The 27,549-nt window shown below is 36.3% G+C and overlaps 2 protein-coding genes across 7 annotated transcripts in view; one reads left to right on the top strand and one right to left on the bottom strand.

Moving 5' to 3' along the window:
• The window catches only part of GLMN (glomulin, FKBP associated protein), a 195,505-nt gene that overhangs the window by 83,351 nt on the left and 84,605 nt on the right, over window positions 1–27,549 (bottom strand).
• Window positions 1–27,549, top strand: part of RPAP2 (RNA polymerase II associated protein 2) — an 88,286-nt gene that overhangs the window by 30,691 nt on the left and 30,046 nt on the right. For 4 of the 6 annotated variants that reach the window (XM_009425350.4, XM_001153375.5, XM_063816821.1 and 1 more), the window contains 3 exons: window positions 3,692–3,774; window positions 6,645–6,725; window positions 16,158–16,226. In XM_009425350.4, the coding sequence (XP_009423625.3) occupies window positions 3,692–3,774; window positions 6,645–6,725; window positions 16,158–16,226 (233 nt within the window). Of the gene's footprint in view, window positions 1–3,691; window positions 3,775–6,644; window positions 6,726–16,157; window positions 16,227–17,731; window positions 17,983–19,953; window positions 20,206–27,549 lie in introns of those variants that run through there. The other 2 variants (XR_010159378.1, XM_009425353.5) reach the window with 2 other exon arrangements.

Raw genomic sequence — 27,549 nt, 5'->3', positions numbered from 1 at the left:
ACATTTATTTTTAATATTAAACCAACTTTGCATTCTTATAATAAACTCAACTTGATTGAGCTATAATAGCCTTTTTATATAATACTGGATTTGGTCCTCCTAATATTTGCCTTAGAATTTTTGCACATATTTTCAGAATGAGTGACATTAGCGTATGAATTGGTCATGGTCTCATCATAAATCACATGGTACAAATTAAGTAATCTGAGGAAAGTTTAATTATGGGACTGTTTTCCAAAGCGTGAAAATGTGGTCAGAATGAAGGAAACCAAAGGAATAATACACTAATCATAGTTTGAGAGCCCTCACCACCCCTAGACCTCAAGGAAAAAGGTAGGAGTGGACCACGAGGTCTTGTACCAAGGAAGTGCTGCGTGTAGTGGACCAAGTGGGAATGACTCTTCTGCACCGTCCAGTTTCTTATTCTTCACTGGCAAAACTGAGATAAAAGCCAGAGAGCAAGGAAGCCCATTGATGCAGCCCATACAGATCAGCCTTCTGAAGTACAAAGACAGGTGGAAAAGGGTGAAAAGTGTTCAGAATGAAGATACCTTGCACTGCCTATAATTTTCCTTTCTTGTAATATCTTTATCAGGTTTTGGTTGTAATCATTTGGTAAAACAAGTTGGGAAATGTTCCCTCCATTTCTGGAAGAATGTGTCTAAAATTAATGTTAGTTCTTTAAATGTTTAGAAGATCACCCATTGAACTATCTTTTCCTCTGATTTTCTTTGTGGGTTGTCAATTTTTTTTTTTTTTTTTTTGAGATGGAATCTTCTCTGTTGCCCAGTCTGGAGTGCAATGGTGTCATCTTGGCTCACTGCAACCTCCACCTCCTGGGTTCGAGCGATTTTCCTGCCTCAGCCTCCCAAGTAGCTGGGATTACAGGCACCCGTGCCATGCCTGGCTAACTTTTGTATTTTTAGTAGAAACGCGGTTTCACCATGTTGGCCAGGCCAGGTTGGTCTCGAACTCGTGACCTCAAGTGATCTGCCTGCCTCAGCCTCCCAAAGTGCTGGGATTATAGGTGTGAACCACCACGCCTGGCCTGTGGGTAGTCAATTTTTAAAAACTTTTTGTTATGGAAATTTTCAGAAACACACAAAGATAGACTAATACAGTGCTTACTATACAATGTGTGGTCCATGGAACCAGCAGCGTCAACATCATCTAGAAGCTTGTTAGAAATGCAGACTCTTATCCCCACCCCATATTTACTGAATGAGAATTACTTTTTAACAAGATCCCCAGAAGATGAGCATGCACATTAACATTTGAGAAGCACTGTTGGGGTGTGGTGGTTTGGGTTTGGGTTTTGGTCTGCTCATTCCATCAGTCACTGAGAAAGATGAGTTAAAATCTCTCACCTTAATTGTGGATTGATTATTTCTACTTTTAGTTCTGCAAATTTTACTTTTTGAGACCATGTTATTGGGTATAAATGTAAAATTGTTATGTCTTCCTGGTAAATTGAAACTCATATCACTATGGAGCAACCTTTCTATTTGCTTTTTTTCTTTACAGTCTACTTTGCTGACATTAACATTCTTGTATTAATGTGGTCAAGGACAATCTGTCTAGATTGATAATCTTTGTCCTTTATATGGAGAATTTAATCTATTCGCATTTCATGTCACAATTGGTATACAGTATTTGGGTTTAAATCTACCATCTCACTCCTCTTTCTATGTGTCCCACTTATTCTGTCTTCCTTTTCTGTCTTGCTTTCTTTTGCATTGAATCATTATTCCATTTTTTAGCCTCTGTTAAATTGTTTTTATATACTCTTTTACTGATCATTAAATGGTTACCCTAAGTGTTAAAACCTGAATCTTTGTCTTATTAAAGTCTAATGTAAGTTAATACTTTTATTGCTTCCTGGACAATTAGCACCTTAGAATGATTTAACTCCATCTATCCCTCTTGACTTATGTTCTATTATTGGATATTTTTATTTTCTCTAAATTTCAAATATATTGCAAGATTATTTATAGCCAATACTCAGCTGGATTTATTCAATTAATTACTCTTTCATTGTTTTTCATTCCTTCTTCTATCCCCATTCTTCCATCTGAGATCATTTGCCTTGTGCCTGAAGAATATACTTCTCTTATTATCAGTTGATAATGAATTTTCTCAGTTTTTCTTTGTCAGAAAATTATTTTACTTTCACTTTTGAAAGATATTTTTCTATATTGAATTTTAGATGAGCAGTTATTTTCTTTCAGCCCATTGAAAATATCATTCCCTTGTCTTTTGGCTTCCATTTGTATCTCTTATTGCTACTCCTTTGAAAGTATTGTGTTTTCTTCCTCTAGCTTCTTTTAAGGTTTTTTTTTTTGTAAGTTTTGGAATGTTCCCCGTTATCTCTTAGATATTGCTTCTATTCCATTCTGCCTCTTCTCTTTAGTCTTTTTTTTTACTGTATCTTGTAGGTCTCTTAATCTCCTTTGTGCTTTACATTATGTGTTTGGGGAGTGGTGACTGTACTTCATTCTGGATATTTTCTTATTCAGCATTCTCTCTTCAGCCATTTCTACTATGCTTTTATGTCTACCCATTAGTTCTTACTTTTAAATACCGTATTTTTCTGTTCTAGGGTTTTCATTTTGTTATTTTATGTAGTTTCCAATTATCTGTCAAAAATTTTCAACCTTATAATTTTTCTTTGAATATATTAAACATGTATTTTAAATAATGCTGATAACTTCATTATTTAGATTCCCTGAGGATTGATCTCTGTAGGCTGTTTCAGATTTTTATCATATTGTCTTGTTTTATTATATGCCAAACATTGTATATTAAAAATTACAGAGATAACTGGAGACTTAGGATGATGTTATCTTCCTCTAGAATAGATTTATATTTGCTTCTGACATGATTTGTAGCAGTTCCATGTCACTGTAATGTAATCAGAGATTAAGATGATTTCAAGGTGGGATTCACTCCCTGAAAGAACTAGTCTATTTCCTATTCTTATTGTTATTCCTAGAGTATGGTCTTTCCAAGTCCTGGTCTCATATTTGGGGAAGGTTGCCCATACCCCTCCCTTCTTGAAGGATACCCTGAACTCTTTTTATTAGCAAAAACTGCTCAATTTCTCAATATCTAAATAGAAAATTAGTGCTCTATCTGTAATTACCTTCTCCAGGATCTCAGACTGTAATTCTTTATAGCCTCATTAGCTCTCTGATGCTAACAAATGTGTTTCAAACAAATGTGGATTGTTTTCCCCCAACTTTTTTCAGTTCTCAGAGAGACAGTCGGTTTGAATTATCTTGTCTGCCATTTCTAGAATGGTTAGGGGTCAAATGACATAATGACTGAACTCCTCATAATATATGTATAGTATTTGCTAATTTTAATATTTTAATCCCCTACATTTGTACAGCACTTAGCACTTTACAAAATCTTTTTGTTTACATTTTATTATTTAATAAAGGAGGTATTAATATCCCAATTATAAAGATGAGAAAACTGACTCTCCAAAGAGGGCAAATGACTCAAGCAAGTTCACAACAGCCTAACAACTGAGTTGATACTCAAATTTAAATCTAATTCTCAAGTCTAGTTATTTTCCTACTGTGCCACAGATAACAAACTTTTGTGTTTTAATGTTTATTGTTCTGCTTATCAAAGAAAGAATGTAAACTTATGATTCTGTTTTGCTTTGTTTAAAAATGTGATTCAGCATGATTCCACCTTTCCACTGATAGACTCAAGTTCCCAGAACCAGATTAGAAAACGCATCGTACTTGAAAAGTTGAGTAAAGTGTAAGTATGTAATTGCCATTCCAGCTTTGTAGTAGTTTTAAATTAACTTGACGTTTAAGCTCATAATGTGTAAGTATTATCCTCAGATTTTGAACATTTTGAAAAATAATGTGAAAAGTTTACATGGATTTCTTCACTTAAGAAATTTGGATTTTTAAGATATTTTATCCAAGAAATACAAATTTTTGTGTAGAGGACACAGAGGCACATCATAAAGAGGAAGGTTGAGATTGTGGGTTTAGAAGACCAAACTACCTTACTCCCACCTAATCAGTGAAGTCAGGGAAAAAATATCAAAGCTAGACCCATTTAAATACTGATTTGCGGTAAATGTGTCACAGCAGTTTCAGATGCAAATAAGATGTTATTACAAAGTTTTAAGGGTCTGTTAACTCACTCTGCATGCGTATCCTTAGAACCATTTCACACTCAGCAACATGAGTTTTTGTTCAACTCAACGTTGCACTTTAGCTTTAAACTTCCCGTGGTGGAAATTATTGTTCTTGTAATTAGCCCAGTCATAAATGACATTTAAAAATTGCTATCTTGGTTTTTCTTTCAAAAAGAACTTGAAGATTTTTTTTTCCAGAGGTATGAGGGCTGTGTTGAACTTTTCAACCTGCATTTTCTTATTTTAGCAGAAAACATGGAAAAGTGTGTCAGTCATTATTTAAGGGTTGTGAATATGAAGTTTTATTTTGTAGCAGTTTGAAAATACAGAAAACATTTCACATTAACCAAGGCATAAAGAAGAGTGAAGACAAAACTAATTATGGTATAGGAGTTTTTTGTTGTTTGTTTATGAAAGCTGTTGGGTTTTTTTCTCATTATCAAAGTTAGACCTTTTTTGGTTTTTTATTTGAACCAACCAATTGTAAAAAGTGTTTATTTCAGAGTATCGGAGGAAATAAAATATGTTGTATATTAGACGACACTAAGGAATTGTTAATTTGGATGGTTACGATCATTTTATTGTGATTATATAAGAAAGTGCCTTTGTATTTAGAGATAAAAATGGAAACAGTTAGGGGTCAAATGACATGACGACAGGGATTTACTTTAAAATATTACTACAAAATAAGAAAAAAATGTGCCAGGTGTGTTGGCTCATGCCTGTAATCCCAGAACTTTGGGAGGCTGAGGCAAGGGGATCACCTGAAGCCAGGAGTTCAAGACCAGCCTGGGCAGCATAGTAAGACCCCATCTCTACAAAAATAAAAATAAAAATTAGGCTGAGCGCGGTGGCTCACACCTGTAATCCCAGCACTTTGGGAGCCTGAGGCAGGCGGATCACAAGGTCAGGAGATCAAGACCATCCTGGCTAACATGGTGAAACCCCATCTCTACTAAAAATACAAAAAAAATTAGCCGGGCATGGTGGCGGATGCCTGTAGTCCCAGTTACTCAGGAGGCTGAGGCAGGAGAATGGCCCGAACCCAGGAGGTGGAGCTTGCAGTGAGCCAAGATCGCACCACTGCACTCCAGCCTGGGCAACAGAGTGAGACTCCATCTCAAAAAAATAAATAAAAATAAAAATTAATCGGGTGTTGTGGGGCTACTACTCAGGAGGCTGAAGTGGAGGATTGCTTGAGCACGAGAGTTTGAGTCTGCAGTGAGCTATGATTATGCTCGTGATTAAACTGTTCTCCATAGTGGGTGTACTAATTTACATTCACACCAACACTGTATGAGGGTTCCCTTTTCTCCACATTTCTCACCAGCATTTGTTATTGCCTGACATTTGGATTATGCCACTGCACTCCAGCCTGGGTGCTGAAGGGAATGAAAAATGAAGCAAAGGTAGCAAAAATTAAGAAATTGAATCTGGAAATAGATATATGGGATTATTACTATTCTTTCTATTTTGGAACATGTGTGAAACTTTTTATACTATCACACTGGTCTTAAAAAGAAGCTTAAAAAAATAAAGTAACACATACTTTAGAAAATGAGGCAGTACAAAATGGTTTAAAGAAGGAAGTAAAAATTGCCTGTAATCCCACCACTCAACAATAACTACTATTAATATTTTGATGTATATCCCTGACATATATATGGCATATGTATATTCATTCTATTTGGTTCTCTCTGTGGATAAACCTAGAAGGAATGAAATATGCTTGATATATATGAAGTACAATGGTATTATAGAATACGTTTTTATAAAAATAGGATAATACTATGTACATTTTTCACTTCACATCTATCGTGAATATCTTTTTATATTAAAAAATAGATTCACATTATTTTAAATGTCTTATTCTATTAAATGGGTATAGCATAATTTATCTAACCAGTCACCTATTGATACACATTTGTTTCCGATTTTTCACTACTAAAGCTATTTCTGCAACAAGCATATTTTTTATGTTCATCTGATTATTTCCTTAGATTAAATTTTTTTCATAGTAAAACTGTTGGGTCAAACACATTTAAACTGTTAATATATATTGTCAAATTGCTTCCTAAAAAGGTACTAATTTTCACTCCTACCATGGGGATTTAGTAAGGAAGAATATACCACATTCTCAGATTGGACCATTTTGGGGGCAGTTGTGTTCTTTCCATCTTGGTCTAATATTTGAAAATAAACAGGTAAGTAAAACTAGGGACAAGAATTTAAATAGCTGCCAAAATGATTTTGTGTTTCAGTGCTTCACACTCAGTAACAGACTACAAAGTGGAGTGTGGGGTTACTATGAATGTTTCCTTATGAGTTCTCACCAATCATAACCTAGGTTAACCTTTAAATCATGACTGCTTCCACCTAAATGCCAATATTACCTATGGAAAATTCAGATCTAGGCATGACCCAAAAAAAGTTTCCATATAATTTTGTTTTAAAATAAATGTAATTTTTTAATTTTCAGATTGCCTGGGCTTCTGGTTCCTCTTCAGATTACATTGGGAGATATTTACACACAACTTAAAAATCTTGTTCGAACTTTCAGGTTAGTATTTATATTACAATTATCCTTCTCAATTATTTTGACTTTATTTATTGCCTTGCAGAATCCAAAGGCACAGAGAAAGTAAGTGACTTACCTTTCAATGTCACAGATCTAAATAGAGTATTCTATTTTCTCCTCCACTAAACAACATTATTTCTCTCTTCTATTGAATGCAACCTTTATTTGCTCAAGCCATTATATATTTCACTTTGGATAGTTTATTTATGGAATAGCCTAAAATTGAGAAGGAAAATTATATCTATGACACAAAGCCAGTAATACTATGGGTTTAAGTGAAATAGTGAATATATATTGGCTGACCCACACTGCACCAGGCACTATGGGTAATGTAAAAGAAACATAGTGCCACCCTAAAGGAAGAACTCTCCTCTGTGAAGATCATGTGAGTACAGTAAACAGTACAAGACAGTGGGCAATTTAATATTGAATTACACAGAACAGACTTAAAGTGCTAAGAACTATAAAGAAAGGGAGAATAGAGAATTGATATCAATTGTGAGTGAAACTGTTGTGATTTTTCCTAAAACTATCAAGATAAAAATACTCACTCAGGCTAAGACTAGGTTCTCTCTACCAAGAAGCATAGCAATAAGCCTCTAAATGCCTTATTAGTAGAGGTGTACCAAATACACATTTCAGCCAAATGCCAGTGACCAAATATTAAAATTAACATTTGCCTGTGGCTGATGTTGCACTGACACAGAATAAACTTCTAGGGTGGAAGAATTAATTCATCCAAGAAATTTATCATATATATTTATTATTATAGTCTATTGTTGTCAACAATAGCAGTCAGATTTTAGAAGTGTAAAATTACAGTACAGGAACAGTTTCTTGGCATAGTCAGCTGTTAGATTTCTCTTGCAGTCACATACTGTACATTAGTAACACCTAATAGACATCATTTTAAACTGGCAAATTTAAAAACATCAGTAACCTTTTTGTATGCCAAAAGTAATTCAGGAAAAAGTTTTTCAATAAGTCTTTTACTAGAAAGAGCTTTGTATCTAGAATTCATAGTTTAAGGCAAACCTCAAAAATTATTTGTCTTCAAAGAATTGTCTTCAGCTGCTGAAAAGGATAATTTGTAATAATTTACATTAAACTATCAAACCTTCATAGATTCCAAACTATAGATGTCTTAAAACATTCTTCTAGAGTCTTCTGTAGTGAACTTTGAGTAAACAAAATGTACTTGGGATATCTCAGTTTTCTCTAAGTTTTATCTTAACACTTTTTAATATCATGATTAGATATTATATTGGATTATTATATATCTGTTGTTTATATATAATTTAGGAATTTTTCCAACTCATGATAGTTTGAGGGGACATTGATTTTCATTCATCGTCAATTCCCCAACAGAAATTTAAATACAGGTCTTCAAGGTTATTTTCTTTAATCTTGTGACTACTAGTAGGTAATACATTTCTGCAAAGTTTGAGTTATTATAAAATCTAATGTCTATTATTCTGTTTTAGATTATTTAAATTTTTATTAACCTATTCCCAAGATATGTTCTTGAGAAAGTAATCTAGTGTATTCAATGTTTGTATTAACTATCATTCTATTTTCCTAAATAATTGAAAGTTATTACTGATTGTTTTATACTTAAAATTAAGCTTTCACAGGCATCATTAATTATTGTGGTATTTTACACCTCAGTTGGCTGATAAAACAAGCACATAAAGACATTTTTACTTCATTTTATCTAGGATGTTTATATTTGAAAGTGAATGTTTAGGTAATGATAAACTGAATGATATGATTGTTCTAATTACTAAGATTTTTACCCTCATTAGGTGTCATGAAAACTATGCAATTTGAAGATTATTGATCACTCACAAGTTCAGGGATGTCAATCCTCAGATTGGCCTTGGCCTTTGCCAAAAGAGGATTTGAGCAAAATAACAAGTCCAAAGCTGAACTTGTCTGCATGCTGTGTGTCCTGTTAATAATGACGAGAGACATTTTTTAGATACACTGTCTTATACCTATCACAGAACCAGGCATCCAAAAGGAGATAAAAAGTATTTAACAACTGTCTACACTGATGATAAAGTTTAAATAGATATACACAGTATGGAAACACTGAAGTTTAGGATTTGTTCAGGATTTACCAGGGAGTGAATATCATCATACTAACATAAAGTCGAGTGAGGGAAGATGAAGGTCAGATCAGGCAGAGGCTGATCATTGATTTTTTTTTTTTTTTTAAAGACAGGGTCTTGCTCAGTTGCCCAGGCTGGAGTTCAGTGATGCGATCATGGCTCACTGCAGCCTTAACTTCTGGGCTCAAGCCGCAGCCTGGCTAATTTTTTTTTTTAAGTTTTCTGTAGAGATAGGGGTCAGTCTCACTATGTTGCCCAGGCTGGTCTTGAACTCTTGCCCTCAAGGGATCCTGCTGCCTCTCAAAGTGCTGGGATTACAGACACAGGCAAGAGCCACAGCTCCTGACCATTTCATTGATTTTCAAAGGACTTGCCATTCACCTTCCTGCAGACAACACTTATTTAATCACCATTCTGAGCAAACCGATAAAGTTATGCTGTACATATCAGAAAAGATGAGCATAAGCCCTATGGTCTCCAACTACACACTTTTTATCTAGCTTATGTAGAATAGGTTAACTAGCAATTTAATTTACTTTGTCTATATTTTTTAGAACAATATTTTTCTATAGATCTAATTTGATGTCTCTTTTTTAAAAAACTATTCTGAGGTTCTCAAAAGTTACTAGAAACTTTAGGAAAAAAAGGTTAGGCTACCCCAGATACTTCTATCAGTGAGATTTGCTCAAATTTGGAAGCTTATTAGAATCACCTAGGGAGCCTTTAAAAATTGCCACCTGGGTCCTACTCCACCACCACCGCCCCCCCACAACCGCCCCCCAATCCCCCAAGGATTCTGATTTAATTGGTTTGGCATATGGCATTCAAGGGACAGGATTTTAATGCTCTCCAGGTGATTTTAATGGGTAGTCAAAGCTGAGAACCTACTGCTGTAGGGCATAATGCAAAAAATAATAATAATAATTTTGGGGCAAATACCTCCCTGACCTTCCCAGTCCCTTGGTTTTCCTGCCTGCTCCCTTCTGGCAGCCAGTCAATAATTTTAGAACTTTTACTGAATGGAGACTGGTAATAGTGACATTTCTATTGTAGTGATTCTTCACAGTTGTTTTTTTTCTCCTACATCTAAGGACCTCTTTATTTTTCCGCCATAGAATTGATAAGTAGTGACTAATTTGTGTTTTTTAAAATATTATTATTATTAATGAAAAATACAGCCAGGCACAGTGGCTCATGTCTGTAATCCCAGCACTGCAGATATGAGGAGACATTCAACTGCCCTTTTCCTCTTATAAACTATTATGACTTTTTTCTGTCATTCCTATTTTCTGGCTCTAAGTCCCTTCTAGTTACTTTCTGCATTATTTAAAGACTTGATTATATGACATCTGAGATTTGCTTCAAAATTATCTAGATTAGCAGTAGTGTTGAATATGGGGTTGTACAGAAGAAACATGATTAGCTGGGAGTTGGTAACTGTCAAAGTTGTGATGTGTATATAGGAATTTATTTTATATTCTCTCTACTTTTATATATGTTTGAAATTTAATAAAAAGCTTTGGGAAAATAAGCCCAAAAAAGTATGCTTTATTTTGGTAGGAGGTGTTATAAAATTCTGTTCCAAAAACCTTGGTGTTAATTACTTTTGAAAATCTTTACTCTTTAGTAACTGTAAGTCAAAGTCTGTAGCTTTGATAAAAATTGCTTAAATTGGCTTCACTGTCCTTCAGAAAAGTGTCAGTTGCTTAGAATACAGAATGACCTCTGATAAGACAGCTGATTTGAAGTCTTCAGATTCCAGATTCTGGACAACGTTGGCAGGTCTGTGACAGTTTGTAGGCTAGGGCTGCCAGGTGAAGCTTCTGGAAAAATGCCATATTGATGGCAGTAACTATTGTTGAGAAATCTTTTCAATCAATACTGATAGTGGGAAAGAGTTGACATAAATAACCGTATCCTTCTCTCTGAAGTGACAATCAATAATAGGAACTTGTAGAACAGTGATTCTCAAGCCAGTTGTGCATCAGAATTACCTGGGGAGCTTTTAACAACTATAGATGTCCGGCTCCACCCTAGAGATTGAGTTTCATTCGGCTAGGGTTGGGCTTAGACATTAGTATTTTCTAAAAGCCCCCCTTAGATAATTCTAATAGGTAGCCAGAGTTGAGAGCCTATTTTGGGACCTAAACATAAAGCAGCTTTTTCGGCTCTATGAGAATTTCCCCAGTGAATAGAGCTGTCTTTTCCACTGAATTGCATTACAAATCTGCTATCTAGAATGTTACATTGGTTTACCTGTCGTAGTGTAAAGCAGGTTCCATCAGAATCTGCTTGATAATGATTCACTGTCATCAGTGTTGAATCAAGATATTTTTCTAAATTAGATTTGAATTAAAATTTATTTTTACACAAAAGTCCATTTTAAATTTAATCAGTGATGAATCAAGGTATTTCAATCTGTATGATTTTCAAATTATGTTTTGAAAATCTGCTTTTCATTTATTTTTATTTTTGAGACAGAGTCTCACTCTGTCACCCAGGTTGGACTGCCGTGTCGTGATCTCAACTCACTGCAACCTCTGCCTCCCGGTCTCAAGCAATCCTCCCACCTTAGCCTCCTGAGTAGCTGGGACTACAGACACACACCAGCATGCCCCGCCAATTTTTGTATTTTTTGTAGAGACGAGGTTTCACCATGTTGCCCAGGCTGGTCTCGAACTCCTGAGCCCAAGCAATGTGCCTGCCTCAGACTTCCAAAGTGCTGGTATTACAGGCACAAGCCACCATACCTGGCCTGAAAAATCTGCTTTTTAAATGTTTTCTATCAAATATTACTGTTTCCCTTTTGAATTGTCACTCAAACAATAGTAAATACATTCATTTAGCATCTGTGCTGGAAATTATTTTGGCTCAACAATAGGAAAAATATGAAAACAGGTGAAATTTTGCTAGTTTGCTACTGGAAGTACTTTGAAATGAAATGAAATGAAAGCAAAACCTCTTATTTGTGTTCTCTCCAGTGCCTGGAACAGTGATAATACAGCAGACACTCTAAATACATTTTTGGTGAATGTATAAGTGAATTATGAAATCTTAAATCTGTCTTAACTCTAGGAGATTTGAGTATAATAGAAAAGGAAATACTTTCTTGAGTTGTATCTTGCTCTGTCGTCCAGGCTGGAGTGCAGTGGCATAATCTTGGCTCACTGCAACCTCCACCGCCTGAGTTCCAACAGTTCTTCTGCCTCAGGCTCCCAAGTAGCTGGGATTACAGGCATGCGCCACCACACCCAGCTAATTTTCATATTTTTAGTAGAGACAGGGTTTCACCATGTTGGCCAAGCTGGTCTCGAACTGCTGACCTCATGATCTGCCTGCCTTGGCCTCCCAACGTGCTAGGATTACAGGCGTGAGCCACCACACCTGGCCAGGAAAGGAAATTCTATTCTTTTGTCATTTTATTCCTATATGCTTATCCTTATTTGAGCTAGCTCCTTTGGCTATATGCTAGATACTGTTTTATTTGCTACAGGTACATCAGTGAACAAAACACACAAATCCCTTCACTCATGGAACTTACATTCTAATAGAGGGAGTACAAAAATTTGCCCTTTTCCTTTGAAGCAGGGAAATCAAATAGTACTAAGGAGGGAGAAAGTTGCACTTTTTAATAGGCTGGTTAGGGAAGACTTCATTGAGAAGACACTGTTTGTGTAAAGACCCGAAAGGAGGTAAGGGAGCAAGCTGTGTTGCTGTCTGTGAAACTACAGCAGACAAGGAATAGCAGGTGCAAAGACTAAACCAGGAGCAGGCCTGGTGTATTCACAGAATATTTAGGTTGCTGGTGAGGCTAGAGAAATGAGCAGAGGCAAGAGTAGAGAGATATGTGGTCAGAGAAGTATGGGATTGGGGTTGGGTGTAGTACAGACTGTATAGGCCTTGTAGCTATGATCATTCTTTGACCTTTACTCTGAGTGAGATGGAGGGTAATTGCTAGGTTCTGAACAGAGGAATGACATGATCTAACATACATTTTTTAACAGCATCATTTTGGCTGCCAAGTTGATAATTACAACAGATGGGCCGAGGCAGAGAGACCAATACAGCTAGAAATAGCCAGGGCTATTTTGGTAATCTAGGTAAGAAATGGTGTGACTGAAGAGAAAGCAGTGGAGGTAATAAGAAGTGATCAGATCCTATTTTGAAGGTGGAATCATTAGATTTGGTGACTGGCTGGACATGGGATGTGAGAGAGTCAAGTTTAACCATAAGATTTGTGGCCTGAGCAACTGGATTCTGGAAGGATAGGGTAAGCCATTTACTGAGATAGGAGTGTCACACCATCCTTAGTTTTGGGGGAAGGATGAGGAGCCCAATTTTGGCTCTACCAAATTTTGAGATGCCTATTAGACATCCAAGTAGAAGTGTCAAGTGGACCCTTAGATATAGAAATCTAGAATTCAAGGAGGAGGTCCAGACTAGAGCTAATACATTTGAGAGTTGTCAGCATATAGTTTCTAATATTTAAAGTCGTAAGATTGGATAACATCACCAAGGGAAAGAGTGTTTGTTTATACAGGAGAGAAGAGACCTAAGGCCAGAGGCCCTGGGACACTCCAGTATTAAAAAGTCCAAGGAGAGTGCTCATGAGAGGTGGGGGAACCAGGCAAGTGAAAACCTGGTAAAGAAAATGTTTCCTGGAGAAGGGAGTGATTGTCAAGTGCTGGACAGATTAAGATGAGGGTTGCGAAATGTCCGTTGGATTTGGCAGTATGGCTGTCTCTTGTACAGTTAATCCTCACAAGAACCCTATGAGGTGGGTGATATTATTGTCCTTATTTTACCAAAGTAAGTTTCACAGCCATCAAACAACGTGTCCAAAATAAAGCACTACTGAGGACAGATCTGGATATTAAACCCATATCTTTCAGACTCTAACCATTATATACTGTACTTCCTATCATCTAGGCTTTTTTAAATTTTGGAAAATGATGGGGAAAATTCAGATTAATGTAACAAAATATATCCTCCACTCGGAATTAATAGATTTTAATATTTTCTAAAATTTGATTCAGGTATATATTTTAAAGAAAACATTATAATTAATTTATTCAGAAATTATTAATTGAATGCCTACTGACGGCCAGCCACTTGTTCTGTAAACTTGGAATAGTGAAGTACACAAAGACTCTTGCCCTCTGACAAGAAAAAACAGAAACAACAATTATATATTAGAAGGCAATAAGTGGTATGGAAAAAAAAGAAAAACATATAGCAGAATAAGGAGGTCAGGAATATTGGGTTTGGGAGGTAGAGGGCAAGTTGTACTTTTTAATACTGTGGTCCAGATAGGCCTTATTGCAAAGATGACATAAGGAAACTTACCTGGCAGAAGATTGTTTCAGATGGACGGAATAGCTGATGCAAAGGAGGAAGAGGGCATAAAGTCAGTCCCCTTTGTTCCCTTTCCCAATCCATTCTTCGTTCCTCCCCAGAAGCAACTGCTACTGTGAAGTAGATGTGTATCCTTCTAGTCTTTTTTTTGTATGTTTACTGCCATAAACAATATTTAGTATTTAGTCTGTTCTTGATTTATATAAATAATGCTATACCAGCTGGGCACCGTAGCTCATACCTGTAATCCCAGCATTTTGGGAGGCCGAGGCGGGTGGATCACTTGAGGCCAGGAGTTAGAGATCAGCCTGGGCAACATAGTGAAAGCCCACCTCTACAAAAATACAAAAATTAGGCGTGGTGGCATATGCCTGTAATCCCAGCTGCTTGGGAGGCTGAGGCAGAAGAATTGCTTGAACTCGGGAGGTGGAGGTTGCAGTGAGCTGAGAGCATGCCACTGCACTCCAGCCTGGGTGACAGAGCAAGACTCTGTCTAAAAAAAGAAAATGCTATACGATGTTTGCTTTCTTTCATTCAAAATTATGATGAGCAAAATATGTAAATCTAGTTTATTCATTTTAACAGCTATTTAATATTTTATAAATATGCCACAGTTTATTTTTCTATTACAAGCAAAGTTGCATTAAAACCCATTTTTTTAACACACATTTTTTTATGTATAAGTGAGAGTATTTTTAGGCTTTATATCTAGAAGTATATAAATAGCTGGGCTGTTTATATGCATTTTCAACTTTATTAGATATTGCCAAATTGTCATTCAATTGCTCACATCAACAGTGTGTTAAAGGCACTATTTCTTCCCATCCTCACCAACCCTTGGTATTGTCAGTCTTTCATTTTTCCAGGTGGATGGAGTGAATTATTGTCTTTATATTAATTTCTCAAATTATTAGTGAGATTGAGCTTTTCAAATTTCACGGTCCATTTCAAATTTCCTCCTCTATAAATTCCCTGTTCATATCCTTTACCATTTATGTATTGGCTGATATTTTCTTATTGATTTATATAATTTTTAAATTTAGAGTGATCTTTCTAAATGCTTTCTGAGAATCTAAGATGACTACAGAGTTTTTTGTTGCCATTAATGGCTAAGTGATAAAATTTACTTCTGATTTTTTTAAAAACTGAACTTTTCTTTAATAAAGACCTATTCTTATAATTTATTAAGCCAACTCTCATTTCTGTAAATTATGCATTATAACATGCCTTAATTGCCTGCTACCAACCTGGCACCAGATGGAAAGGTACAGAAGATGAAGTAAAATTAAAATCAGAAATTGCTTACCTTAAGCCAGACACAGCGGCATGTACCTGTCATCCCAGCTACTCAAGAGGCTGAGTCAGGAGGATCTCTTGAGCCCAGGAATTCAAGGCTACAGTGCACCATGATCATGCCTATGAAGAGCCACTGCACTGCAGCCCAGGCAACATAGCAAGACCCCATTTCTTTAAAAAAAAAAAAGAGAGAGAGAGAGAAGAAAAAAAGAGAGAAAGGAAGGAAGGAAGGAAGGAAGGGAGGGAGGGAGGGAGGGACAGAGGGAGGGAGGGAAAGAGGGGAGGGGAGGAATTGCTTGGTTAGGGGAAAGCATAGAGAATATTATGAGTATGTTTGTTGGGGATATGTGTGTTTTAATCAAGCAATTTAGTTTCCCACATTGTTCCTACATGCTTATCTTGTCTAGTAGTAATATTATTAAAAACATATAAAAGTGGGGCTGGAACACTTCCTTTTGAGATGGCCATTATCAGATAGTGACTATTGAGCCACATTATTATACTATTGACTCTTTCCTGTCAAATATAACAAGTATTTTTTTAAAAAGTGCTTCTTTGGCACATTATTATAAATCTGATGTTATCTAGAAAGAAATAGAAAGTTTATTTAAAGGTAACACTCCTTGGATAAATTTTATCTATCTTTCAGGTTAACAAATAGAAATATTATACACAAACCTGCGGAATGGACTTTAATTGCTATGGTGTTGCTGTCATTGTAAGTACTCTCTCAGATTTTAACTCTACTAAATGTGAAGCATATTGATTAGGGAAAAACAAAGTGATCCACTGATTTTGTAAACTGCCTTGGAAAATATCATACCTCTATTTTGTGCCTTATTTTCCTTTCCTATGTAAGAAAACAATTTTTATTTAAAGTGATATGTAATTATTCTCTATATTTTTTACCATCTTTTCTTCTGAATACCTTATTCTTTACAAATACTATTTGTTTTCATCTCTTTTTTGTTTTTTTTTTGAGACAGGGTCTCGCTCTGTTGCCCAGGCTGGAGTGCATTGGCGTGATCTTGGCTCACTGCCACCTCTGCCTCCCAGGCTCAAGCAATTCTCCCACCTCAGCCTCTCTAGTGGCTGGGACTACAGTCACACACCACCATGCCTGGCTAATTTTTGTATTTTTTGTAGAGACAGTGTCTTGCTATATTGCCCAGGCTGGTCTTGAACTTCTGGACTCAAGAGAGCCACCTGCCTCTACCTCCCAAAGTGCTAGGATTATAGGCATGAGCCACCACACCCAGCCTGTTATCATTTTTGAAAGAGACAAATATCCTCATGTGGAGTATATACAGAATAGTCTTTTCGTTTCATTTTTAGTAGTCTATTGTATTAACATTGAATGGGCTTCATTATTTTACATCTGTATTTTTACATATCTAATATTATTTTGTTTTTCAACATACTTTATTAGCACCAAAAAAGTTTTTCAAATTAATGTACATTTTTAAAATCTGACAGGTTTAAAGGAACTAAACCAGATGCTTACTACAAAAGCATATATAAAACATTTAGTACTCATTCAGCTTTTAAGAAACCACTAGTGGTTTCTAAGGCTATTTATCAATAGGGTTAAAACTATTCAATAAGTGTAGTGTTTTTCAGCTTGAATTGTAAAATTCTTCTTTTGAGGATCATTCATTATTGCATTACTGTTGCTGCTTGGTGCTTGTTAGAGGTCATTGAAGCCCATAGGACATTGAAAACTTACCAGACACTCACAGGTCAAAAAGTGTTATGAATCAATCTCATAGCCTCTCCAGCCCTGCTTTCTCTTTCTTTGATATTACTTCAGTCTGACATGTTATTCTGGCTTTACTGTCCCTAGGAAGGCTGTGCTGAGAAGCATTAGAGTAGGCTTCAGTGAGCCAGAATCTGTGTCACCCAACTAGATGCAACTCACATGATTCATTAAATCAGAACATAGAAAATAACTTTACTTCAATGCCCTGATATAAATTTTTTATCAACCATAAGAACAAATCTTTTGTCATTTCTACTATTCAGTGTTCCAGCTGAATTGGTAATTTGTGAAACAGATCTTATTAATTTTTTAGAAAGTTCTTTCCATTTTATGAAATTTGTAAATATTTTGATCACTGGCAAAGAAAATATCAGTATCTCTGCTCACCCACCAGATCATATGCCTGCTAATAAACCCTTATAGACAACTGTCTAACTGTACTTCTGCAATTCATTATACTAAAGGGAGAAGTAACTTTTTTGGTCGACAAGTCAGAGGCCTAGGCTCAGCACTAATCTCAGAATCTTGCTTTCTAAGCCACTTACTGAAAGTATCATCATGAGCACTGCTTACTGAAGACACATTAAGTCCTACTGTTTTTGGATTAAGTTTTTGCCACATCTTATCTAAAATATATAGCAAAGAACTGAAAAAGTATGGAAAATGAAATAATAAAGGCTACCATTAAAATTTCATATGATTATTCTATACAAAAGTAAACCTCTCTAGTGTTTGATTTTAATAGAGGCATCCATGTGACACAAAATACTGAAAGCTTTGCTAGTCCTTTTAGGCACTGTTTGACTTCTTTAACTTTAGATATAATGTAGGGAACCTCTTATTTCAAGAGTCAGTGACCCATAAAAATTGTGCCTTAATTGAATTCACAGAACAAATTGCACACATTTTACTGTAGTGTATCGCATGTTTCATATTGGGCAATCAATCTTTTTTTTTTCTTTGAGATGGAGTCTCGCTCTGTTGCCCAGGCTGGAGTGCAATGGCACAATCTCGGCTCACTGCAGCCTCTGCCTCCCGGGTTCAACCAATTCTCCTGCCTTAGCCTCCTGAGTAGCTGGGATTACAGGCACCTGCCACCATGCCCAGTAGAGCTGGGGTTTCACCATGTTGGTCAGGCTGGTCTCGAACTCCTGACCTTGTGATCCACCCGCCTCGGCCTCCCAAAGTGCTGTGATTACAGGCATGAGCCACTGCATCCGGCCTAGGGCACTCAATCTTGAAATTGTAGCAGTAAACACTATTGGCTTTTGTCATTCACCTTGCATCCCTTCTCTCTTTCGTTATGCCCTAATCCCTACCTCTAGATCTAACCTTCCTTCTCCTAGTCATTGGTCAACTGGACAACTAAAATCTTCCCCAGTTAGGGGAAACCCTTTTAGCTTCTTTAAAAATCTTTGGTCACTATAGACACCAAGACAAGTGGTGTTTCCTAGGTTTTTGCCTTTGAAATCTTGTTTTCTGATAATTCTAACTTTTGCTCTAGGCCTTCCTTGCAGATTCTTTTCATTCTGCATTTGCACATTCTGTATCTTCACTAGCTGAATCTCCCTATTCTTTTGATCATCAGCTTCTAAGACTTCTGTCTCCTGCCCCATATTATTTTCTTATTTCCTCTTTTCTCAGAAATTCCCCTTTAGCTTTTCATATTTCTGCCCCCACTGGAAATCTGTGGCTCAACTGATAGACTTTTTTATCTCCAACTTTGTCCATTTGTCACCTTTTTATAGCAAATACTACTGTACAAGTTAGGGATAAAATTAAAATACATATTCATCATGTTAAAACTCCATTGACTTCTATAAAGTATAATTATACTTTAATGTGTATTTCCACCCCTTTTCTCCCCCTTACAGTTTTCACAATTACATTTTAGAGAAGGCATTTTGTCACTGGGGAAAGCAAAAACAGGCATGAGGGCCAGCATTGGATAAATAGCCTTACAGTGAAAAATATGGAGACTTTAGAAACCCAGAGACATGCACATATAAAGAGAAAGGACGAAACACATGCACACGTTATTTGTGGAGAAGTAACCCCACCTTTCAGCCTTTTAGCTTGTTGCCACTAACATTGACTGTAGGCATACATGGGTGTATGTCTTTTTTAAAAATAATTATCCTATTATTCAGAAAATTTTCACATCTACTCTCAAATTTCTAATGGAATTTTTAAGTCACAACTTGTAGACATTTCTGGAATTCATGTTTAAAAACAAACTGCTTATAAGTCTTTATAGCTAGGCAAAAGATTCTAAATGGCAGTTGTCACTTAAGATGAATATAAGATAATATGTTCAGTAGAACTCTTCTTTATATATGAATATTGCTAAGTTTTATTATTACTCTGATAGCATTTGTTTAATCCATGAAAGCTGTTTTCAGAATTCCTCATGTGAACTCTTAGAAGAGGATACATACATACACCTATATATAATTGTATTAGTATGTTGCTATAATGCCACAAGTCTAACTCTTGTTAAAGGGGGAAAAAAATCAACATTTTGACCAAAACATGATAGTCCAGGATAACATAAATAAAACTGAGTCTTGAATTTTCACACCTTTATTCTTAAAGGAAATAAGGAGTTTTGGTAGTAAGCCATCTTCTCCTGGTGACTTTCATTGTTCTTTCACAGATGTATTAACATTTTTTAAATCTGTGCCAGGTGCAGTGGCTCATGCCTATAATCCCAGCATTTTGGGAGGCTGAGGCAGGAGGATTGCTTGAGCCCAGGAGTTGAAGACCAGCCTGAGCAACATAGTGAGACCCCGTCTCTACAAAAAATAAAAACATTAGCCAGGCACAGTGGCATATGTCTGTAGTCCTAGCTACTAGGGAAGCTGTGGTGGGAGGATCGCTTCAGCCCAGGAGATCAAGGTGCAGAGAGCCATAATCATGCCACTGCACTCAAGCCTAGGTAACAGAGCAATACCTTATCTCAAATAATAATAATAATTTGGACCATAACATGTAATTTATCAATGTATACTGATGGAAATTGTATTTGTGTATCTCAGAAAAAAATCTGATCAAACAGTTGGTACAGTTGATCATTGCACACTCAATGAAATGCATCCCATATGAAAATACACCATGACCCATTCCCACTTCATTTAGGTTTCTCACTGATTCCATGGGACTTGAATTACTATTGTGATTGCAACATTTATTGATATTTATACTATGAATTCAGCCCCAAGTGGTTACCCAAGAGCACATGGAAAGACCTTTTAAAGCAGAGCTTAAGCACTATACATTTATGAAGGAATTAATGTTCCTTTAATTCCTTTAAAAATGTCCTCTTATTCTTATTTAATAAATGTTATAATTAAAGACTCTCAAGCACTCCTTACACATAGAACATATATAACAGTGATAATTGATTGACTTTTTTTAGAAGAACTCATTAGAAATGCAATAAAATAACCTGATAATTGCTCAGATTTATTGCTTAAGTACTTGGTTGTAATTTTGCATCTTAGTTGAAGTTTATCAGACTTTACTCTTAGATCTGATTTTGTTCCTGGAAAAGGTACTATATAGTGAAATAATACAGAGTTGAACCTGATTTTCTTAACTAAATATGCCCTATTGAGATGTTAGGCTCTCTCCACAATCTTTTGATGCATGACTTTTAATAAAAATGTATATAAGTATATATAGATAGTCTTCTATAGGCCAGGTGCAGTGGCTCATGCCTGTAATCCCAGCACTCTGGGAGGCCAAGGCAGGCGGATCAGTTGAAGTCAGGACCAGCCTGGCCAACGTGGTGAAACCTCATCTCTACTAGATATACAAAAATTAGCCAGGCATGGTGGGGCGTGCCTATAGTTCCAGCTACTCTGGAGGCTGAGGCAGGAGAATCACTTGAACCCAGGAGGCAAAGGTTGCAGTGAGCTGAGATGGCACCACTGCACTCCAGCCTGGGCGACAGAGCAAGACTCTGTCTCAAAATAAAAGATAGTCTTCTATAAATATTTAGTACCTATATACTCTACTGTGTAAAGCTTATTAATGTATTTATATATTTTGAAGTTAGAAAGGACAGTAGGCGGGGTGCAGTGTCTCACGCCTGTGAGCACTTTGGGAAGCCGAGACAGGTGGATCACGAAGTCAGAAGATTAAGACCATCCTGGCCAACATGGTGAAATCCCATCTCTCCTAAAAATACAAAAATTAGCTGGGTGTGGTGGCACGTGCCTGTAATCCTAGCTACTCGGGAGGCTGAGGCAGGAAAACCGCTTGAACCAGGGAGTCAGAGGTTGCAGTAAGCCAAGATTGCGCCACTGCACTCCAGCCTGGTAACAGAGTGAGACTCTGTCTCAAAAAAAAGAAAGGACCATAATGAATTGCATAAAATTATATTTTTTGATGTGGTATCAAAGTATATCATATTTGTTTTTATATTCCTCGTAATTCCATGTTACCCACAATATAAGAAACCTGAAAGTAAAGAATCACTTTTAATCATGGTCACAGTATTCAGAATAGCTTTTTTGAGATTTAACTGGTATTTTGAGAAGATTTTCTAGCCATAGGACACATCGCTCAGCTTCTGTTCCATTTACTCCTTCCCTCTTCCCTTTGCTCTTGGTCTTCCCCAGTCTTCTGTGACCTCTGTCAGTATACTTGAGCCTGTAACACAAGAGGTCACTGTGCTGATGGTGACCTAAAACTGAGAAATACAGGGAAACATCCAGACCAAAACTGGCAGCCAAAGAGAAGACATATAGAAGGCTATCGAGAAGCAGCTTGACTGGCCCGAGTTCCTTTATGTGCAGCCTATGTGCCAGAAGTGGGAATCAGGTTTCCTCAAGAGTGTTTATACTTAAAATGTAACTTTTCCACCCAAATTTAATATAAAAGCTTTGTAAATAAGCCACTACTTTGTATTCTGATGGTCTATGGTCAGTTGTATCATAGGAGTCAAATGTCTCTTGGTGGCCAGGGAGAGAGGTGTGTGTTGTGTTCTGTGTGAATTATTTGGTTATCCAATGAAGGAAATGAATACTTTGTATTACTCAGAAAGGATAGAGGATAAAGTGACTTGTAGTAGTCTAACATGGATACATGCTATTCCTAGTTCTATGCCCTTGATGTTCTCTAATGGAAAGCTTTCAAGACCATCTCCAAAAATGTCTGCTTTCATTTTATTTATCTGAACTGGCTGTTTCCAGTGAACTGTGGCCCGCTTCCCAGGCAGAGACCATACAATAGTTTATTCTCTCTAAAAGCTTTGAGTATTCCTGTCGTTCAGGGAGTAGCATGTAAGTCCTGGGAAATGGTATTTAAACAAGCTCAACTTGACCATGATCGCTAAACAAAAGCCATCACTGGACATGGGCAGCCACTTTAGGTAACCATCATACAGATAGGTACTCTGGAGAGTCACTTCCCTAGGGCTACCAGGCCTGAATGGAAAGATGTGACTAAGGCTTTTGCCTCAGCAGGCTGTTTTTTTTAAAGCCTGCCTATCACTAATTTCCTCAGAAAAATCTGTGAACATACCATGAAAAACAAAGAGATGGTTCCTTAGAAATTTATTGGTTACAAGTATTCCCAACTCTTTCCCTTAACAGTCCAAATTTAATTTTAGGTATCTGAGACCATATTCGAAGATCATTGAAATTACTTTTTTATATTTCCTTACAACTATGGAATTTTTATTTTTAACTGAGCTGTTTAAAGTTGAGATAAAATTAATATACAGTTCACCATTTGTATATTTTAAAATATACAAAATATACAATTCACTGGTTTTTAGTATATTCACTATGTTGTACAACTATCACCACTATCTAATTCCAGAACATTTCTGTCACCCAAAAAAGAAACCTCCTATCTATTAGTTCAGTCCCAATTTCCCTTCCTCCAGTCCTCTGGCAACCATAAATCCATTCTCTTATCTTGACAGATTTACCTATTTCTGAACTTTTCACATAAATGGAATCATATGTGACCTTTTGTATTTGGCTTCTTTCACTTAACATGTTTTCAAGATTCATCCATTTTGTAGCATGTAACAGTACTTCATTCCTTTTTATGGCCAAATAATATTCCATTGTATGGATATACCACATTTGTTTATTCATCAGTTGACAAACATTTGGGTTATTTCCATTTTTTGCTATTTAATGGATAACAGCGCTATAAACATTCATGTACAGATTTTTTTGTGTGAGCATATGTTTTATGTTCTCTTAGGTATATACCTAGGAGTAGAATTGCTGGGTCATATGATAACTCTGTTTAACCTTTTAAAGAACTGCCAAAGTGTTTTCCACAGTGGTTGTATCATTTTACATTTCCACTAGCAATGTATGAGGGCTCCAAAGATTGAACTTTACAAATTATCTCATCTTGCTTCATACCCAGTAGTCATTTTAAAGGCTTATATATGCAGTTTCCCAAAAACTTAAATATGCCTAATCTCATTGATTTTAGGTTTTCATGGACATGTAACATCAATTTCTTATGTTTTAGGAATTTCTACTATACACGCAAAATGAGTACTTTCAAGCTAAAAACAAAGGTTACGGTGTTCATAGTGTTCAATTTGAAACCATATAAATGTCTGAACAGTAGCTACTGGTATTCTTTTGGATTCCTCAGTATCCATAAAATTCATTTTTTGTTTCTTGCCTATATACATCTTGAATTTGTTATCTTATGATATTTACTATCCTATCACCTTTGTCATTGTGAAGTTTAAATATTTACCTGTTTACTGAGGATTAAGCAATAATTAGATTATTTCTATACGTTCCCATACTTATTGCTGAGAGTTTATGTAAGAAAAACATATTTTTAAATTGAAATAACTTTACCCTCAGCCAACAGAACTATATGGGAATCTAGATAGTTTCTAAAGAAATAATACTTGTTCAAAGTTTTAATCAAAGCCAATTTTCTACAATAATTTTCCCCACAGAATTCCCTATATCTTTGGCAGTTTTATAATGCTACTCTTTTTTTTATTCATAAGTAGTTGAGTGTCTCCAACTTCAGGCCATACTCCACATTAAAAGTCACCAAGGATCCTGAGCAAAAAGATGTGCACTCCAACTTCACTATCCCAAGCAGCAGCAGTGGTGGTGATGACAGCAGTTAGCAGCAGTTGGCCCTTGCAAATCACAGCCTTGATTTTAGGAGCCAGTCCCTAGATCTGCTAGTGCCATCATTACATCCTGATTGAGCTCCCTGAGAGCTAGGAAGCATGAAGCTTAAGGGAACTGTTAACCCTAGCATCGGGGTCTGCCATTATAAGGGTGTGATAATCATTGTGTGTGGAAGCCATAGTTGATTACATTTCAATCTTAGAGTATTGAAAAAAAAGCTGGAGACACTATTCTGAGAGAATTGTTACAAGGCAACAATGATAAAGAAAAGCTTTTCCAGCATTCATCTGCCAAGCTGTTCTATAGATCTGTCACAAACAGGAATTAGATATAAAGTTGTAAAGTCACTGTAACCCAGCCCTTTAAACAAACCTATGTGTAATATATCACCACAAAGTGAGTTACAAAGAACTTTTTTCTTTTGAATTAGAAATATCAGTGGAAAGCATCCCTGCTTCCTTATTAATGGGTAAACCTAAAGCATTAAATGCAAACATTAACAGGACATAAACCATCTGTTATAAGAAAAACATTTTATTTTATTTGGCTATCATAGTTTCTTATAATCAAAGTTTTTATCTCTGTTTTCTAGATAGTAGTTCTGAAATGGAAAGTTCATAGTGACATACTTCTTAATAGTATATTCTTCTTGTCTACTTTTTTTGTTTCTCTTAGAAGTCCTTTAATGGTACTAACCTCACATGCCTCTTGGTTTTTCAAATTTGGGGACATTAGCTTTGTGCCTAAAATTAAATAAATGCAATTTTAATTTATGTAAATTATTATTATTATTATTATTATTGAGACAGGTTCTCTGTCACCCAGGCTGGAGTGCAGTGGCACGATCTCAGCTCATTGCAATCTCTGCCTCCCAGGCTCAAGCAATCGTCCCACCTCAACCTCCCAAGTAGCTGGGACTATAGGCACATGCTACCATACCCAGCTAATTATTATTATTATTATTTTTTGTAGGGATAGGGTTTGACCACATTGCCTAGGCTGGTCTTGAGCTCAAGCAATCCTCCCACCTTGTCCTTATGTCATTAATTTTTATTTAACGTTTTTTTTAATATAATTATTCTACCCCATAGACTACCTTTAACTATACAAGGGTCTCTTGAAACCCTAAACTCAGTCTCATTCTGGATATATCCTATTTTTGTTCCTAACTATCAGGTAGCCTTGTACAAGTTACTTAACTTCATTGACTATTATTGTTGGCAGTATGAGGGATTGGAGTAAATCCAGGTTAAATCAACTTGGTAGTACTAATTCAAGTATGAGGTGTAAAAAGTAAGAAACTGTTTTCATGCAATATATCAAAGGCTTCTGAAAGAGATAAAGATGAGTATATTTAGCATAGGAAACAATTTAATTTTGCAAATGGAGCTCCATGGTGACACTGTCCAAGTGTTATACTTTGTTAGGTATCTCCATCATAAGCTTGGCAGGGAAATACTAGTCAGTCACTCTTTCTATGGAAAGATTTCAGAGTACTCATTTAAGAAAATGAGAGGAACACCCCCAATATGCCTTCTCTTTCTAGTGCAGACTTTAGTTGACATTATACAGGTTAAGTATTAGAAATCCAAAATCCAAAATGCTCCAAAATCCGAAACTTTTTCAGCACCAACATGATGCTCAAAGGAAATACTCATTGGAGTGTTTCAGATTTTGGATTTTTGGATTAGGGATGTTCAACCAGTAAGTATAATGCAGGTATTCCAAAATTCTAAAAAATCCGAACTCCAAAACAGTTCTGGTCCCAAGCATTTTAGATAAGGGATACTCAAACTATATTGCTCTTCATATCAAAGATATGGAACTTTTCCTCAAATGCAAAAGGAGAACGTGGAGTGGTTTAGTATCTGCACATTATAATAAAGGTGGTAAAGAGCAAAATGAAATGTGTAAATTAATTTTTTAAATGTTAAAATATGTTTTAAAACAGTTTTACTTACAGAATCCTCACTCCAACTGTGGGCCTTTTTTTCCTCATCCAATTTATTCTTTACATTTTATTTATTTATTTTTTAATTTTTTTAGTAGAGACGGGGTTTCACCATGTTGGCCAGGCTGGTCTCAACTCCTGGTTTCAAGTGATCCACCTGCCTCAGCCTCCCAAAGTGCTAGGATTACAGGTGTGAGCCACCATGCCCAGCCTATTATTATTTATATTTTATTCTGGGAATAAGTATCAACAATGAATAGAAAAGTCTAGAAAGTTATTTTATGTGAGAGTTTCTGATTCTTCAAATCACATTTAAGGAATTTTTTAGAAAATAGCTCTGGAATAACATTTTCCTTTTTTTGTTTTTATTTTTTGAGACAGAATCTCTCTCTATCACCCAGGCTGCAGTACAGGTGACCTGATCTCGGCTTACTGCAACCTCCACCTCCTGGGTTCAAGCAATCCTCCTGCCTCAGCCTTCCAAGTAGCTGGGATTATAGGTGTGTGTCACCACTCCTGGCTAATTGTTTTTTTTGTTTTTTTTTTTTCTGTATTTTTAGTAGAGATGGGGTTTTGCCATGTTGGCCAGACTGGTCTCGAACTCCTGGCCTCAAGTGATCTGCCCACCTCAGCCTCCCGAAGTGCTGGGATTACAGGCATGAGCCACCACACCTGGCCCATTTTCCTTTTTTATTCTCTACTTTTTTTGTCTCATTAAAAAATGGGCCAGGTGCAGTGGCTCACACCTGTAATCCCAGCACTTTGGGAGGCTAAGGCAGGTGGATCACCTGAGGTCAGGAGTTCAAGACCAACCTGGCCAACATGGTTAAAGTATGTCTCTCCTAAAAATACAAAAATTAGCCAGGCATGATGGCGGGGACCGCCTGTAATCTCAGCTACTCAGGATGCTGAGACAGGAGAATTGCTTGAACTCAGGAAGCAGAGGTTGCAGTGAGCTGAGATTGTGTCACTGCACTCCAGCCTGGGTGACAGAGCAAGACTCTGTCTCGAAAAAAAAAAAAAAAAAGAATTACATATATATACACACACACACACACAAACAGATGTTTATTGAGCAATGCTATGAGTAAGACTGCATCTTAGACCCTGTAGGGAATACAAAGATTAAACAAATCCCTTTCCCTCCAACACTTTACAGCCTACTGGAGGTTAAGGAAAGGGAGAAATCATG

This window comes from Pan troglodytes, chromosome 1, assembly GCF_028858775.2.
Source record: "Pan troglodytes isolate AG18354 chromosome 1, NHGRI_mPanTro3-v2.0_pri, whole genome shotgun sequence".
Taxonomy (NCBI): domain Eukaryota; kingdom Metazoa; phylum Chordata; class Mammalia; order Primates; family Hominidae; genus Pan; species Pan troglodytes.
This window is presented reverse-complemented; position numbering and strand designations above follow the sequence as displayed.